At 53.5% G+C, this 18,769-nt stretch overlaps 1 protein-coding gene across 1 annotated transcript; it reads right to left on the reverse strand.

Annotated features, from left to right (window-relative positions):
- Positions 1-126: 126 nt before the first annotated feature.
- Positions 127-8,495, reverse strand: GOT2 (glutamic-oxaloacetic transaminase 2). Its single transcript, XM_040410013.1, has 10 exons — positions 8,333-8,495; positions 5,055-5,211; positions 2,317-2,445; positions 2,177-2,236; positions 1,572-1,733; positions 1,381-1,485; positions 1,109-1,259; positions 871-1,036; positions 646-796; positions 127-410 (listed from the first exon to the last, which is right to left on the reverse strand). The coding sequence occupies exons 1-10, from the start codon at positions 8,410-8,412 to the stop codon at positions 288-290; spliced, it is 1,284 nt and encodes a 427-aa protein (XP_040265947.1). The 5' UTR covers positions 8,413-8,495; the 3' UTR covers positions 127-287.
- Between the last annotated feature and the right edge of the window lie 10,274 nt (positions 8,496-18,769).

Consider the following 18,769-nt stretch of genomic DNA (forward strand, 5'->3'; position numbering starts at 1 on the left):
TTTGTAAACACAGGCACCGGGTAACAAAGCCACCGCGGAAACCCCAAACATGCCTCTCCCCCCAGAAGCTGTGTGGACAATCACCCCCATCATTGTGGTATGCATAAACAAGTCACAGCAAAGGAGTGAAGACTCAAGATGGACTTTATTGAAAGCCGTGCACTCAGAGCTCCCCCGCCCAATCTCCCAGGAGGAGCCCTCCATATACAGGTCTACGGAAAGCAGCGGCATCTGCGGGCACCCCTCTCCTCCGGGACCAGACGTCTCCGAGGTCACCGGCGTCCCCCTCACTTGGTGACCTGGTGGATAGCGTGTGCGAGATAACCGACGTTCCCTGACGTGACACCCGCCACCGAGATGCGGCCATCTTTGGTCATGTAGATGGAGAATTCCTTAATGAGACGCTCAACCTGAGGGGGGAGACAACAGGTATTAACAGGGAGCCAGCAACGCTCTTCTACACATCTGCTTGCTGTCAGTGAATAGGCTGAACATATATCCTGACCGATACGTCAGTTTGTTACAGTGTGTCAGTGTAGGCAGGAGCCATCAGCCTGGAGAAAAGCAGATTTTTACCTCGGACAGTTGTCCACACCCTGCACCCCCTACCCAGTGAGGTGCGGCTGCCCCACGGACGCCCCTCACCTGTTCGGGCCGTAGGCCGGTGAAGCAGAACATGCCGATCTGGTCGCTGATGTGCTGCCAGCTGTGGATGGAGCCCTCCTTCTTCAGGTTGGACACCAGCTGCTCCCGCATGCTAATGATACGGTTGGCCATTCCCTTCACCTCCTGCAACCTACAGAAAGAGGTCTTAGTCTTGAAGACTAAGGGGAGGTTGGGAGTCCTCCTAAAGTCCAAGCTTCTCCTTACCACTCGCTGCGGAGGTCCGGCTGGGTCAAGATGGCGGCTGCTATTCTGGCTCCATTGAGCGGTGGATTGGAGTACATGGGACGAATGAGGATCTTCAGCTGGGACTCCACTCTCTTGGCCTCGTCAACATCACTGCAGACCACGGTGAAAGCCCCGACACGTTCACCTGGAGGGGAGGACACAGGTGGTCACAAGCCGGACCCCGAGGAGCGAACAAGTGCTGTGAAATGCTCCTCACCATACAAGCCCATGTTTTTGGCGTATGACTGGGACAACACAACATTGATCCCCTCCTGGATAAAGTGGCGCACCGCCCAAGCATCTTTGTCAGTGTCTCCGCTGGCGAAGCCTTGGTACGCCATGTCAAAAAACGGGAAGAGGCGGCGACTCTAGAATGAAAGATGCCACTGGTCACAAAGCATCACGTGGAGGGGGAGCTACGTACTACAAGCGGCATGCTGGGAGTTGTAGTTTGTTGGAGAGCTACAGGTTGGGGGGGGGGGGTCACACCTTGACCACAGCCGCCAGCTCCTTCCACTGCTCCTTCTTGGGGTCCACACCAGTGGGGTTGTGGGCGCAGGCGTGGAACAGGATGATGCTCTGCTCCGGGACTTTCTGAAAAGACAGAAATAAGAGTCAATGGTTGAATGAAGTCCGAGGTGTCGGGGGCCTGGACCGCCAGAGGGGGCCGGGTCACTTACCGATAAATCATCCAGAGCACCCGCAAAATCAAACCCACACGTCTTGGGGTCATAGTAGCGGTAGCCTTTAAGCTCCAGCCCCGCGTCACGGAATATCGGGGTGTGGTTCCCCCAGGACGGTTTGGGAAGATACACGTCACGACTGAACTTGTAGAATCTTTGCTGCAAATAAATCACATGACCACAAGGGATCAGGGCGTCAGCTCACGTGCCCAGGGCGTTAATCCGGTTTTATGTTCTACAAACTTCCTCACCCTTTTAAGATCTCTGCTTGCTGTATTTGAGTGACAACACTGTAAGCCTATACATAGCTGGTACTGCTCTCAGCTGAGGGATTGTTACAGTTGTATCCAGTCTAGACAATGCTCTGCTAGCTCAACACATTAGCTGCACATATCTCTCTGGTGCTTTGCTACAATGTATCAGTCTGGAGTCCAGGTTGGCAAGTCTGTATCCAGCCCTATGTGTACCCCAAAAACATCCCCCACAGCTGCAGCGTAGAAAATACTCTGTGAGCCCAACTGAGGATATAACCGTCACCCAGAAGACCTGAACACACTACTACTCCCACCATCCCCGTGTCACACAGGTATGGCATCACTCACCAGGAAGTTACCACCGACTCGCAGGGATCCTGTTCCGGAGATGGTCTGTACGGTGACATACTGCGAAGGACAGAGGAGACAGTCTCAGGAGTCGTCAAGGACGCGCCCCCCGCACAGTTCTCGTATCGCCCTGCACTCACCCGTCCGCTCTGGATGACCTCAGAGTTATCACTCAGCGCCAGCTGGGCTGACGCACGGGCAAATTCTGCCAGTCCACCGATGGGAAGGTATTCCTTATCAAGGTTCTTGGCTGCCATCTGCGCCTCGGCCTAAGAAAGGAGGCAAACGACACCGGATGAGACCCCCCCGAACGGACACGGGGGCCGCCTAGATCCGCAACGTAGTCAGCGAGAGCGATAAACCCACAGGCACCACGACCACCGTCATCCACAGGGTGCTCATGTCAGGTAACAGCACGTGTGCCTCCCACCACCGCTATTTTTTGTCCCATTTCCACAGCCCATCCCCCTACCACCGAACTCTTAGGTACTTTCTTAGGTACCAGCGTTTTTACTGGATCCGGCAGGGCTCAGCAAAAACGCTTCCGTTACTGATAATACAGCCGTCTGCACCCGTTATATTATCTTTAACCCCTTAGTGACCAGCCTGTTTTGGGCGTTACTGACCAAGCGTTTTTTCTTCCTTTTTTTCATCGTTGCGTTCCAAGAGCCATCTTTATTTATTTTTCTGTCTATATAGCTTTATGAGGGCTCGCTTTTTTGCAGGACAAGTCGTAGTTTTTAATGGCGCCATTTTGGGGTACACACAACTTTCTGATTAACTTTTATTAGCTTTTTCTGGGAGGGAGATGGGAAAAACAGCAATACTGCCACTGCGTTTTAAGTTATAACTTTTACAGCGTTCATTTTTTGGTATAAATAACATAATATCTTTATTCTCTGGGTCAGTACGATTACAGCGATACCAAATACATATAGTTTTTTTTTAGGTTTTACTACTTTTTTTTGCAATAAAACCCCTTATATATTTTTCACATTGCCATGTGCCAAAACCCATAACTTTTTTATATATTTCCCTTTCTATGGAGTTGTGTGAGGGCTTGATTTTTGCGGGACGACTTATATTTTTCATTGGTATCATTTCGGAGTAAATGGCGCTTTTTGATCACTTGTTATTACGTTTTTTTGGTGGCAACTAAGAATAAAATTAGCAATTCTGTCTTATTTTTTTACGGCGTTCACTGTAGGGGATAATTTGTGATATTTATGTAGTCCGGGTCGTTACGGATGCGGCAATACCAAATATATGGGGGAGATTTTTTTTTTTTCAGTTTGTTTCATTGAAAAGGTATTTTCAATAGAAAAAAAAAATCCCATAAAAATTATTAAGTGTTTTTTTTTTTTACCACTTATTAGTCCCACAAAGGGACTATAACAGACAGTATTTTGACTGCTTATAAAATGCAATGCATTATCCTTATAATTCATTGCATTTTAATAGCAATGCTATTTTAACATTGACCAGCAGGCTGCGCCAGAGAGGCGGCTGGAAATCACTACAGCCACGACTGGGACCTACATCGGAAGCCAGGTAGGCTTTGCACCTCGCGATCGCATTTGCGAGGTGCCGATGGGAGACAGAGGGAGTCCGCTCCCTCTGTCACCGCTTTACATGCGGCGGGTGCCATTGCCCACAGCATGTAAAGTGTTAAACAGCCCGGTTCGGCACTCCTGCCGGTCCAGGCTGTGAGAGCCGGGTCCCCGCTGCAGGGGCTTAGACTGGGCCACCGTAAAAAGGCTGCGGCCCAGCCTAAGGCCTCTTAGTGACCGCCGTATGGGTGGTCACTAAGGGGTTAACATAGCCAAGACGGATCAGTCATGAACTCCATTGAAAGTCAATGGGGGACGGATCCGTTTTCTATTGTGCCAGAGAAAACGGATCCGTCCCCATTGACTTGCATTGGGGTCATGCCGGATACGTTTTGCTCCGCATCCCAGGACGGAAAGCAAAATACAACATGTTGCGGTTTGCTCTCCGGTATGAGAACGCAACTAAACAGAACGGAATGTATTTGAGCGTTCCGTTCTGTTTTGTCCCCATTGACAATGAATGGGGACAAAACTGAAGCTTTTTTTCCTGTATTGAGCCTGTGACGAATCTCAATACCGGAAAACTTAAACGCTGGGGGGGGGGGGGGGGGGGAAGGGTGCATTACAGGTCGGGTTCTGGATTTTTATTGGCAGACAACAGGCAACCCCTCCACCACCATATGCAAGATCAAAGAGTCAGCAGGATCCCTCCCCTCACCTGTAGCGGTGGGTACATGACAGCAGCTATCAGCAGGATCCACCCCATCACACCAGGCACGCTACTGGCTAGGGCGGATCCTGCTGAATACAATAACACCACCGATATCACAAGACGGGTGTCATTGTAGTCAGCAGGCTCCACCGAGCCAGTAGTGTGCCTGGTGTGATGGGGTGGATCCTGCTGACAGCCGCTCTCATGAACCCGCCTCTACGTGGGCACAGGCAGCCCCCTCCCCCATCTTCTGCTCTATTACTAGGTCAGGCTAGGACAGCTCGGCTGGGATATCACACACGCAGCACGTGTACAGCGGACTCTGCTACATCAGAGAAGGAGCCAGAGTACACACACCCTGCAGAACGCCCCCTCAATGGGTGCCAAGCAATCACACATCTCATCGTACACACCCCATTACTAACCTGCACACCTCCCCCCAGTCTCTTCTCGTCCTACCACCTGCACAAGTCACTGGTGGTCAGTGGACGGACACCAGAACACAACCAGTTACTGAAACCGGACCACCACCAGCCGGGACCAGGCAGTAGAGTGTCCTCAGGGGACCGGGTGGAGTCCCCCACAACCCTGCACAGGAGTCCGCTCTGCTGCTCACCTTGCGCACGCTGCTGAGGACATAGGGCTTCCCGCTGTCGTCACGATACGCCCCAACACCCAGATTCATCTTCTTAGGGTTGGAGTCTCTCTTGAAAGCTTCTGTCACACCAAGGATGGGGTCAGGGGGGCCCATCTCAACTTGAGACCACCAGGAGCTAGAAGGATAACAAGCAGAACATAACCAGTCATAGTTCTCCAAAATCACACATTGGTGCACTCTTCTCCTGAAATCCTCTGTGCTGCTGGGGACCCTGCTCCTCCCACTATGTAACTCATCCCGTGACCTCCACAAGATCAGCACACTCCTCTCCTGAAATCCTCTGTACTGCTGGGGACCCTGCTCCTCCCACTATGTAACTCATCCCATGACCTCCATATGATCAGCACACTCCTCTCCTGAAATACTCTGTGCTGCCGGAGCCGTTGACATAATTGGTGCAGTGAAGGCTGCGGGGAGTGACATGACGGGCTCAGGGCAGCGCTCTCCCTGGGTGACAGCTGGGGCCAGGATAATGTCAGGGACAAACAAGGTGATCTATAAACAGAACCCGGCAGACCCCAATCTACAGGCCGCCCGCCAACACGTCTACCGTTCTCTTCTTGTGTCCGCTGCTTCTGCTCTTTATTTACAGCTCTCAAGACATCAGAATTCTGTCACGGGGTCAACCGGGCTCCACAGGAACACACAGCCCTGCACCCTCCCCCCGGATCCATGGCCGCACAGGCGGAAATAGTGAAAACAGACAATCCTAATGGATAATCAGACGATGCCTCACCCTACAAGTCCAGAAATCTGTAATACACCTGCATAGTGGTGACACAGAGCTCCAAATCCCCTGCATAATAACTTTCTCCTGCCTGCAGCCACCACTAGAGGGAGCTCACTACCTACAGATTATACAGCCACCACTAGAGGGAGCTCACTACATACAGATTATACAGCCACCACTAGAGGGAGCTCACTACATACAGATTATACAGCCACCACTAGAGGGAGCTCACTACATACAGATTATACAGCCGCCACTAGGGGGAGCTCACTACATACAGATTATACAGCCACCACTAGAGGGAGCTCACTACATACAGATTATACAGCCACCACTAGAGGGAGCTCACTACATACAGATTATACAGCCACCACTAGGGGGAGCTCACTACATACAGATTATACAGCCGCCACTAGGGGGAGCTCACTACATACAGATTATACAGCCGCCACTAGAGGGAGCTCACTACATACAGATTATACAGCCACCACTAGAGGGAGCTCACTACATACAGATTATACAGCCACCACTAGAGGGAGCTCACTACATACAGATTATACAGCCACCACTAGGGGGAGCTCACTACATACAGATTATACAGCCGCCACTAGGGGGAGCTCACTACATACAGATTATACAGCCGCCACTAGAGGGAGCTCACTACATACAGATTATACAGCCACCACTAGGGGGAGCTCACTACATACAGATTATACAGCCGCCACTAGGGGGAGCTCACTACATACAGATTATACAGCCACCACTAGAGGGAGCTCACTACATACAGATTATACAGCCACCACTAGAGGGAGCTCACTACATACAGATTATACAGCCGCCACTAGGGGGAGCTCACTACATACAGATTATACAGCCGCCACTAGGGGGAGCTCACTACATACAGATTATACAGCCGCCACTAGGGGGAGCTCACTACATACAGATTATACAGCCGCCACTAGGGGGAGCTCACTACATACAGATTATACAGCCACCACTAGAGGGAGCTCACTACATACAGATTATACAGCCACCACTAGGGGGAACTCACTGCATACAGATTATACAGCCACCACTAGGGGGAGCTCTTTACAGACTACCATATTCTGGAGATCAATATACATGTTGTATACCGTACGTTAGAGGGTTTGCTCAGCCCACAATGTCAGGCTGATGCTGAGCCCAGTAAATGGCTGCATTTGTGACCACAGATGGGACCCTCAGAACAGGAACGGAGCTGCCAGTGAGAGGAGCAATTTAGTTTCTTAATTGTCTGCAAGTAATTTTGGGCTGGGAGCTGAACAAACCCTTGACACTCATGAGCTCCCCCTAGTGATGGCTGCAGGGGATGTGGAGCCATGCATCAGCTATAGGGAGCACATGAAGCGCTCTGTCCAGCAGGCATTTTATATGCTTCTCTAGACGTTAAAGGGATTTTCTGATACTTTAAAGGGGTTGTATCTCCAGCAAATTGAATTATCATGTAGATCAGGCATCCTCAAACTGCGGCCCTCCAGCTGTTGCAAAACTACAACTCCCAGCATGCCCGAACAGCCTACAGGTATCAGCCTACAGCAGGGCATTGTGGGAGTTGTAGTTTTACAACAGCTGGAGGGCCGCAGTTTGAGGATGCCTGATGTAGATGCAGCTAATACCAGGCGCTTACTAATGTATTGGGATTCTCCATATTGCTTCCTTTGCTGGCTTCATTCATTTTTCCATCACATTATACACTTCTCGTTTCCATGGTCACGACCACCCTGCAATCCATCAGCGGTGGTCGTGCTTGCACAATATAGGCTCCAGCCTATATGAGCTCCCATGGTCCCGGCCACCAGAGAGGCTGACGCCATTTCCTATAGTGCGCAAGCACGACCACCACTGATGGATAGCAGGGTGGTCGTGACCATGGAAACGAGAAGTGTATAATGTGATGGGAAAATGAATGAAGCCAGCAAAGGAAGCAACATGGAGAATCCCAATACATTAGTAAGGGCCTTGTAGTAACTACCTCTACATGATAAGTGCCACTTACTGGAGGGAGAGGACCCCTTTACCAGGACATTCACCTCCTGCACCTTTTAACTCCTCCATGGCCAGAGGGATTAGTCGCCATAGCTACGCAGTGATTTAACCCCTAACGGAGAGGTGGCTGGAGCCATGTGACCCGGTACCAGTGAATGACCCCCCCAGCCTTCACCGTGACCTTGAGTCGCCCTTCCCCCCGAGCAGAGGCTGCAGGTAGCAGGGGGGCGCCCGGAGCTGCAACCGCTCACCCGGCAGGGAAAGGGTTCAAAGCCCGCCCCCCAAATTAAGTGCAAGCTGCTAAACAGTCAGCAAAAAAGCTAGAGCGTCAGCTCCGCGGTCCAGACACCAGGATAGAGGATTGTCAGCTCCGCGGTCCAGGTGGAGACCAGAGCCACGCGCAGAACAGGCACACGTCACGTGTCTGCAGAGTGTCAGCTCCTCGGCCCAGACCTCCGCAGCAAAGCACAGAGGCCCTTACCTGGCTCTAGTCTGCAGGGCCCCCAGGCAGGGCTGGAAGCGAGGGGCCCCGGACAACATAGCGGACTTCAGCAGAGCCATCGCGCCTGGAGGAGAGAGAAGGACGACTGACTGACAGCGTCGGAGATAACGGCGTGACGTCAGCGCAAGACCCGCCCCCCGCCGAGCAGGAGGGACACTGCGCCACCTGCCGGAGAGGAGGGAAACAGCGCCACCTGCCGGAGAGGAGGGAAACAGCGCCACCTGCCGGAGAGGAGGGACACTGCGCCACCTGCCGGAGAGGACGGACACTGCACCACCTGCCGGAGAGGAGGGACACTGCACCACCTGCCGGAGAGGACGGACACTGCACCACCTGCCGGAGAGGAGGGACACAGCGCCACCTGCCGGAGAGGAGGGAAACAGCGCCACCTGCCGGAGAGGAGGGAAACAGCGCCACCTGCCGGAGAGGAGGGACACTGCGCCACCTGCCGGAGAGGACGGACACTGCACCACCTGCCGGAGAGGAGGGACACTGCACCACCTGCCGGAGAGGACGGACACTGCACCACCTGCCGGAGAGGAGGGACACAGCGCCACCTGCCGGAGAGGAGGGACACTGCACCACCTGCTGGAGAGGACGGACACTGCACCACCTGCCGGAGAGGAGGGACACAGCGCCACCTGCCGGAGAGAAGGGACACTGCGCCACATGCCGGAGAGAGGGAAACAGCGCCACCTGCCGGAGAGGAGGGACACTGCACCACCTGCCGGAGAGGACGGACACTGCACCACCTGCCGGAGAGGAGGGACACAGCGCCACCTGCCGGAGAGAAGGGACACTGCGCCACCTGCCGGAGAGAGGGAAACAGCACCACCTGCTGGAGAGAAGGGACACTGCGCCACCTGCCGGAGAGGAGGGAAACAGCGCCACCTGCCGGAGAGAAGGGACACTGCGCCACCTGCCGGAGAGGAGGGACACTGCGCCACCTGCCGGAGAGGAGGGACACTGCGCCACCTGCCGGAGAGGAGTGACACTGCACCACCTGCCGGAGAGGAGGGACACTGCACCACCTGCCGGAGAGGAGGAGGGGTGCAGCTGGAATAGTCCTTTAAATATTAGGACAAACACTGTAATATACACAGTTTAAAGGGAGTCTGTCACCAATATGTCACCTTCTGCGCTGCTTACATAACTCTGTAGCACAAATAAACATGATATAATGGTACCTTTGTTGTTTTCTTCCGATGTTCATAAGCAGCAAAAATGTGGTTTTAATGATATGCAAATGAGAGCTTGCAAGTGCTCAGGGGCAGTGTCCAGGCAGTAAGTGCTCAGGGGCAGTGTCCAGGCAGTAAGTGCTCAGGGGCATTGTCCAGGCAGTAAGTGCTCAGGGGAGGTGTTCAGGCAGTAAGTACTCAGGGGCAGTGTCCAGGCAGTAAGTGCTCATGGGCGGTGTTCAGGCAGTAAGTACTCAGGGGCGGTGTTCAGGCAGTAAGTGCTCATGGGCGGTGTTCAGGCAGTAAGTACTCAGGGGCGGTGTTCAGGCAGAAATTGCTCTGGGGCGGTGTTCAGGCAGAAAGTGCTCAGGGGCGGCGTCCATGCAGTAAGTACTCAGGAACAGTGTCCAGGCAGTAAGTGCTCAGGGGCAGTGTCCAGGCAGTAAGTGCTCAGGGGCTGTAATCAGGCAGTAAGTGCTCAGGGGCGGTGTCCAGGCAGAAAGTGCTCAGGGGCGGCATCCAGGCAGTAAGTGCTCAGGAACAGTGTCCAGGCAGTAAGTGCTCAGGGGCAGTGTCCAGGCAATAAGTGCTCGGGGGCGGTGTTCAGGCAGTAAGTGCTCAGGGACGGTGTTCAGGCAGTAAGTGCTCAGGGGCAGTGTCCAGGCAGTAAGTGCTCGGGGGCAATATCCAGGCAGAAAGTGCTCAGGGGTGGTATCCAGGCAGTAAGTGCTCAGGAACAGTGTCCAGGCAGTAAGTGCTCGGGGGCAATGTCCAGGCAGTAAGTGCTCAGGGGCGGTGTCCAGGCACCAAGTGCTCAGGGGCGGTGTCCAGGCACCAAGTGCTCAGGGGCGGTGTCCAGGCAGCAAGTGCTCAGGGGCGGTGTCCAGGCAGTAAGTGGTCAGGGACGGTGTCCAGGCAGTAAGTGCTCAGAGGCAGTGTCCAGGCAGTAAGTGCTCAGAGGCAGTGTCCAGGCAGTAAGTTCTCTGAGGCACTTGCTACCACCCCTGAGCACTTACTGCCCGAACACCGCCCCTGAGCACTTACTGCCTGAACACCGCCCCTGAGCACTTGGTGCCTGGACACCGCCCCTGAGCACTTACAGCCTGGACACCGCCCCTGAGCACTTACAGCCCGAACACCGCCCCTGAGCATTTATTACCCAAACACTGCCCGAGCACTTACTGACTGAACACCGCCCCTGAGCACTTACTACCCGAACACCGCCCCTGAGCACTTACTGCCTGAACACCGCCCTAAGCACTTACTGCCTGAACACCCCCCCTGAGCACTTAGTGCCCGAACACCATTCCTGAGCACTTACTGACTGAACACCGCTCCTGAGCACTTACTGCCTGAACACTGCCCCATAGCACTTAATGCTCGAACACCGCCCCTGAGCACTTACTGCCCGAACACTGCCCCTGAGCATATACTGCCTGAACACTGCCCCTGAGCACTTACTGCCCGAACACCGCCCCTGAGCACTTACTTACTGAACACCGCCCCTGAGCACTTACTGCCCGAACACCGCCCCTGAGCACTTACTGCTTAAACACCGCCCCTGAGAACTTACTGCCCGAACACCTCCCCTGAGCACTTACTGCCCGAACACTGCTCCTGAGCATATACTGCCTGAACACTGCCCCTGAGCACTTACTGCCCGAACACTGCCCCTGAGCACTTACTGACTGAACACCGCCCCTGAGCACTTACAGACTGAACACCGCCCCTGAGCACTTACTGCCCGAACACTGCCCCAGAGCATATACTGCCTGAACACCGCCCCTGAGCACTTACTGCCCGAACACCGCCCCTGAGCACTTTATGCCCAAACACCGTCCCTGAGCACTTACTGCCCGAACACCGCCCCTGAGCACTTACTTACTGAACACCGCCCCTGAGCACTTACTGCTCAAACACCGCCCCTGAGCACTTACTGACTGAACAGCACCCCTGAGCACTTACTGTCCGAACACCGCCCCTGAGCACTTACTGCCTGAACACCGCCCCTGAGCACTTACTGACTGAACACCGCCCCTGAGCACTTACTGCCCAAACACCGCCCCTGAGCACTTACTGCCTGAACACCGCCCCATAGCACTTACTGACTGAACACCGCCCCTGAGCACTTACTGCCCAAACACCGCCCCTGAGCACTTACTGCCTGAACACCGCCCCTGAGCACTTACTGACTGAACACCGCCCCTGAGCACTTACTGCCTGAACTCCGCCCCTGAGCACTTACTGATTGAACACCACCCCTGAGCACTTACTGCCCGAACACCGCCCCTGAGCACTTACTGCCTGAACACTGCCCCTTAGAACTTACTTCCCGAACACCGCCCCTAAGCACTTACTGACTGAACACCACCCCTGAGCACTTACTGTTTGAACACCGCCCCTGAGCACTTACTGCCTGAACACTGCCCCTGAGCACATACTGACTGAACACTGCCCCTGAGCACTTACTGCCTGAACACTGCCCAAAGCACTTACTGACTGAACACCGCCCCTGAGCACTTACTGCCTGAACACCGCCCCTTAGCACTTACTGCCTGAACACCGCCCCTGAGCACTTTCTGCCTGAAAACCGCCCCTGAGAATTTTCTGCCTGAACACCGCCCCTGAGCACTTTCTGCCCGAACACCGCCCCTGAGCACTTACTAACTGAACACCGCCCCTGAGCACTTACTGCCCGAACACTGCCCCTGAGCACTTACTGCCCGAACACCGCCCCTGAGCACTTACTGACTGAACACCGCCCCTAAGCACTTACTGCCTGAACACTGCCCCTGAGCACTTACTGCCCAAACACCGCCCCTGAGCACTTACTGACTGAACACCACCCTTGAGCACTTACTGTCTGAACACAGCCCCTGATCACTTATTGCCTGAACACCGCCCCTGAGCACTTACTGACAGAACACCACCCCTGAGCACTTACTGTCTGAACACCGCCCCTGAGCACTTACTGCCCAAACACCGCCCCTGAGCACTTACTGACTGAACACCGCCCCTGAGCACTTACTGACTGAACACCTCCCCTGAGCACTTACTGACTGAACATCGCCCCTGAGCACTTACTGACTGAACACCGCCCCTGAGCACTTACTGCCCGAACACCGCCCCTGAGCACTTACTGACTGAACACCGCCCCTGAGCACTTACTGCCTGAACACCTCCCCTGAGCACTTACTGTCCGAACACTGCCCCTGAGCACTTACTGCCCGAACACCGCCCCTAAGCACTTACTGACTGAACACCACCCCTGAGCACTTACTGTTTGAACACCGCCCCTGAGCACTTACTGCCTGAACACCGCTCCTGAGCACATACTGACTGAACACTGCCCCTGAGCACTTACTGCCTGAACACTGCTCCTGAGCACTTACTGACTGAACACCGCCCCTGAGCACTTACTGCCTGAACACCGCCCATGAGCACTTACTGATGGAACACCGCCTCTCAGCACTTACTGCCCGAACACCGCCCCTGAGCACTTACTGCCTGAACACCGCCCCTGATCACTTTCTGCCTGAAAACCGCCCCTGAGAATTTTCTGCCTGAACACCACCCCTGAGCACTTACTGCCTGAACACTGCCCCTGAGCACTTACTAACTGAACACCGCCCCTGAGTACTTACTGCCCGAACACCGCCCCTGAGCACTTACTGACTGAACACCGCCCCTGAGCACTTACTGCCTGAACACTGCCCCTGAGCACTTACTGCCCGAACACCGCCCCTGAGCATTTACTGACTGAACACCACCCTTGAGCACTTACTGTCTGAACACCGCCCCTGATCACTTATTGCCTGAACACCGCCCCTGAGCACTTACTGACTGAAAACCACCCTTGAGCACTTACTGACTGAACACCGCCCCTGAGAACTTACTGCCTGAACACTGCCCCTGAGCACTTACTGCCCGAACACCACCCCTGAGCACTTACTGACAGAACACCGCCCCTGAGCACTTATTGTCTGAACACCGCCCCTGAGCACTTACTGTCTGAACACCGCCCCTGAGCACTTACTGTCTGAACACCGCCCCTGAGCACTTACTGCCTGAACACCGCTTCTGAGCACTTACTGACTGAACACTGCCCCTGAGCACTTACTGCCCAAACACCGCCCCTGAGCACTTACTGACTGAACACCGCCCCCGAGCACTTACTGCCCAAACACAGCCCCCGAGCACTTACTGCCCAAACACCGCCCCTGAGCACTTACTGACTGAACACCGCCCCTGAGCACTTTTCTGCCCGAACACCGCCCCTGAGCACTTACTGACTGAACACCTCCCCTGAGCACTTACTGACTGAACACCTCCCCTGAGCACTTACTGACTGAACACCGCCCCTGAGCACTTACTGACTGAACACTGCCCCTGAGCACTTACTGCCCGAACACCGCCCCTGAGCACTTACTGACTGAACACCTCCCCTGAGCACTTACTGACTGAACACCGCCCCTGAGCACTTACTGACTGAACACCGCCCCTGAGCACTTACTGACTGAACACCTCCCCTGAGCACTTACTGCCTGAACACCGCCCCTGAGCACTTTCTGCCCGAACACCGCCCCTGAGCACTTACTGACTGAACACCTCCCCTGAGCACTTACTGACTGAACACCGCCCCTGAGCACTTGCGAGCATATTTTTAAAACCACATTTTTGCTGCTTATAAACATCGGAAGAAGAGAACAAAGGTACCATTATATCATGTTCATTTTTTCTACAGCGTTATGTAAGCCGCACAAAAGGTGACATTTTGGTGACAGACTACCTTTAAGGTTTCAAATTTGCCCAAATAATGAAAAGTATATAAGTTGAGGTGTAATGTACAGACAGGAACCAGGCAGTTTAATAAGTTTAGTAATGTACATTTATTATCCAGGATATTTGGAAGGCATAATATAGCGTCCCCCACTCCATGTCTGTGGTCTCTGAACCCCTGTATATAAAGTGCTCCCGCCCCACTCCCTATTTGTGGTCTCTGAACCCCTGTATATAAATGCCCCCACTCCATGTCTGTGGTCTCTGAACCCCTGTATATATAGTGCCCCCCACTCCCTATCTGTGGTCTCTAAACCCCGTATATATAGTGCCCCCCCCCACTCCTTATATGTGTTCTCTAAACCCCTGTATATAAATGCCCCCCACTCCCTATCTATGCTCTCTAAACCCCTGTATATATAGTGCTCCCACTCCCGATCTGTGCTTTCTGAACCCCTGTATATATAGTGCCCCCCACTCCTTATCTGTTTTCTCTGAACCCCTGTATATATAGTGCCCCCCATTTCTTATATGTGGTCTCTGAACCCCTGTATATATAGTGCCCCCCACTCCTTATTTGTGGTCTCTGAACCCCTGTATATATAGTGCCCCCCACTCCTTATCTGTGGTCTCTGAACCCCTGTATATAAATGCCCCCCACTCCTTATCTGTGGTCTCTGAACCCCTGTATATATGGTGCCCCCCACTCCCTATCTGTGGTCTCTAAACCTCTGTATATAAATGCCCCCCACTCCTTATCTGTGGTCTTTGAACCCCTGAATATATAGTGCCCCCCACTCCCTGTCTGTGGTCTCTAAACATCTGTATATAAATGCCCCCCACTCCCTGTCTGTGGTCTCTAAACACCTGTATATAAATGCCCCCCACTCCCTGTCTGTGGTCTCTAAACACCTGTATATAAATGCCCCCCACTCCCTATCTGTGGTCTCTGAACCCCTGTATATAAATGCCCCCCATTTCCTATCTGTGGTCTCTGAACCCCTGTATATAAATGTGGTCTCTTAACCCCTGTATATATAGTGCCTCCCCCACTCCCTGTCTGTTGTCCCTGAACCCCTGTATATATGGTGCCCCCCACTCCTTATCTGTGGTCTCTGAACCCCTGTATATATAGTGCCCCCCACTCCTTATCTGTGGTCTCTGAACCCCTGTATATATAGTGCCCCCCACTCCTTATCTGTGGTCTCTGAACCCCTGTATATAAATGCCCCCCACTCCCTACCTTTGGTCTCTGAACCCCTGTATATAAATGTGGTCTCTGAACCCCTGTATATATAGTGCCCCCCACTCCCTACCTGTGGTCTCTGACTCTGAACCCCTGTATATAAATGCCCCCCACTCCCTACCTTTGGTCTCTGAACCCCTGTATATAAATGTGGTCTCTGAACCCCTGTATATATAGTGCCCCCCCACTCCCTATCTGTGGTCTCTGAACCCCTGTATATAAATACTCCCCACTCCCTATCTGTGGTCTCTGAACCCCTGTATATATAAATGCCCCCCACTCCCTGTCTGTGGTCTCTTAACTATAGAGAGCTGAGAGGAGCGGGCACAGGCAGAGCAGCGATCGGTGCTCCATCCTGTACAGCGCTATCCGTGGCAGCCAGAAATACATACAGCGCTGACAAGCCAACAATGTACCAGAATGATGATTTTTTATTTTTTTTTCAAATATCCAGCTTTTCTAACATCAGCAACAGTTTTAAGTGATCAATCGCCCCATCTGTGGTGGGCATACCAGGTTTTAGCCAGAGCTGTAGGAGATACTGTAGTGCCCTGGAGCAGGGGTGCTGTGAAGTCTGGACATTTGTGCACATTTGCCCCTGTTTCCCCTTTGCAAAGTTATAAACTTCTTAGGGCTCTTTCACACTTGCGTTCTTGTCTTCCGGCATAGAGTTCCGTCGTCGGGGCTCTATGCCGGAAGAATCCTGATCAGTTTTATCCTAATGCATTCTGAATGGAGAGAAATCCGTTCAGGATGCATCAGGATGTCTTCAGTTCCGGACCGGAACGTTTTTTGACCGGAGAAAATACCGCAGCATGCTGCGCTTTTTGCTCCGGCCAAAAATTCGGAACACTTGCCGCAAGGCCGGATCCGGAATTAATGCCCATTGAAAGGCATTGATCCGGATCCGGCCTTAAGCTAAACGTCGTTTCGGCGCATTGCCGGATCCGACGTTTAGCTTTTTCTGAATGGTTACCATGGCTGCCGGGACGCTAAAGTCCTGGCAGCCATGGTAAAGTGTAGTGGGGAGCGGGGGAGCAGTATACTTACCGTCCGTGGGGCTCCCGGGGCGCTCCAGAGTGACGTCAGGGCGCCCCAAGCGCATGGATCATGTGATCGCATGGATCACGTCATCCATGCGCATGGGGCGCCCTGACGTCATTCTGGAGCGCCCCGGGAGCCGCACGGACTGTAAGTATACTGCTCCCCCGCTCCCCGCTCCTACTATGGCAGCCAGGACTTTAATAGCGTCCTGGCTGCCATAGTAACACTGAACGCATTTGGAAGACGGTTCCGTCTTCAAATGCTTTCAGTACACTTGCGTTTTTCCGGATCCGGAGTGTAATTCCGGCAAGTGGAGTACACGTCGGATCCGGACAACGCAAGTGTGAAAGAAGCCTTACTTTATTTCACTTGAATGGGTTATCGTGCACTGTTTAATACTGTGTAACTGCATTTTATATGTTGTGATATATATCCTGTTCATTTCCACTGTATTTGCGAGACTCTGTGGAAAGGGTTAATGAATACTGAGAGACTTTTGGGACTTTGAATGAAAAGCTGGTAATTTTCCACAGCTGCCATAGGGTTTAAAGAAGAGCATGTTTTTGAAGGAAAAAGACAAACGTTGTTACCACTAAACCCAGACAGACTGACCTTGTGATGTCTGGTTTAGTTCTGTTGTTATGTCTGGAAACCTGTTTTTGTCTGGAAAACCTGCTGTGTCATTGCCATTGAGTATCGTTGAAGCTCTAATGTAAATCTATGACAGATGGGAGTGGTAACTTTGTAATTGTTTGTGTCGAGTTTCTCCACTCCACCCCTCCCGCTAGAAGGTTCCAGTCTAGCTAGAGATGGTATATAAGGAGAGCAGTCAGAGCCCCTAGTATCCTGCAGTTAGGGACCAGTGCTTGGGCAGGGAGACTCTGCCAGACTACTGAGTGACCAGAAGAAGACGCTGAGATGGGGGCGCTGAGCCACAGACCTTGGGTCACCAGCCCTGTGACCATGGAGCCACCTAGACTACTGAGCTACAGACCGTGGGCCCTTCCAGTGTTCTGCATTTAGGGAACAGTGCTCAGAAGAGGGGACTCTGCCAGACTATTCAGTAACCAGAAGAAGGCGCTTAGACAGGGATACTCTGCCACAGACCCTGGGCCCCCAGCCTTCTTATGAGAGAGAGTGACAGCTAGCTCAGGCCTTTCCTCAGCATCAAACCCTTCTTCTGCCAGGGAGGAGACTGGAGAAGCTAGCCCTATGCCTCGTCTCAGGGAGGAGACTGGAGAAGCCAGCCCTATGCCTCATCTCAGGGAGGAGACTGGAGAAGCCAGCCCTATGCCTCGTCTCAGGGAGGAGACTGGAGAAGCCAGCTCTATGCCTCGTCTCAGGGAGGAGACTGTAGAAGCCGGCCCTGTGCCTCGTCTCAGGGAGGAGACTGGAGAAACCGGCCCTATGCCTCGTCTCAGGGAGGAGACTGTAGAAGCCAGCCCTGTGCCTCGTCTCAGGGAGGAGACTGGAGAAGCCGGCCCTATGCCTCGTCTCAGGGAGGAGACTGTAGAAGCCAGCCCTGTGCCTCGTCTCAGGGAGGAGACTGGAGAAGCCGGCCCTATGCCTCGTCTCAGGGAGGAGACTGTAGAAGCCGTCCCTGTGCCTCGTCTCAGGGAGGAGACTGGAGAAGCCGGCCCTATGCCTCGTCTCAGGGAGGAGACTGTAGAAGCCGGCCCTGTGCCTCGTCTCAGGGAGGAGACTGGAGAAACCGGCCCTATGCCTCGTCTCAGGGAGGAGACTGAAGAAGCCGGCCTTATGCCTCGTCTCAGGGAATAGACTGGAGAAGCCAGCCCTGTGCCTCGTCTCAGGGAGGAGACTGGAGAAACCGGGCCTATGCCTTGTCTCAGGGAGGAGACTGGAGAAGCCGGCCCTATGCCTCGTCTCAGGGAATAGACTGGAGAAGCCAGCCCTGTGCCTCGTCTCAGGGAGGAGACTGGAGAAGCCAGTCCTATGCCTCGTCTCAGGGAGGAGACTGGAGAAGCCAGCCCTATGCCTGATCTCAGGGAGGAGACTGGAGAAGCCAGCCCTGTGCCTCTTCTCAGGGAGGAGACTGGAGAAGCCAGCCCTATGCCTCGCCTGTATTGTTTTGCAACCGAATTCCTCCAGTAAAGAAGCCCCTTGGTTACTGCAGACCCTGACCCTCTGGACTTATTTCCCATTGGGGTG

The sequence above is a fragment of the Bufo bufo genome, chromosome 10 (genome assembly GCF_905171765.1).
Source record: "Bufo bufo chromosome 10, aBufBuf1.1, whole genome shotgun sequence".
In the NCBI taxonomy this organism is placed as follows: Eukaryota; Metazoa; Chordata; class Amphibia; order Anura; family Bufonidae; genus Bufo; species Bufo bufo.

Coding starts and splice junctions, on each gene's coding strand:
- GOT2 (XM_040410013.1), bottom strand. CDS start 8,412: ATGGCTCTGCTGAAGTCCGCTATGTTGTCCGGGGCCCCTCGCTTCCAG. Junction 5,212..8,332: donor GCCCTGCAGACTAGAGCCAG/GTAAGGGCCTCT, acceptor TTATCCTTCTAG/CTCCTGGTGGTCTCAAGTTG. Junction 1,260..1,380: donor AGCTGGCGGCTGTGGTCAAG/GTGTGACCCCCC, acceptor CTTTCATTCTAG/AGTCGCCGCCTCTTCCCGTT.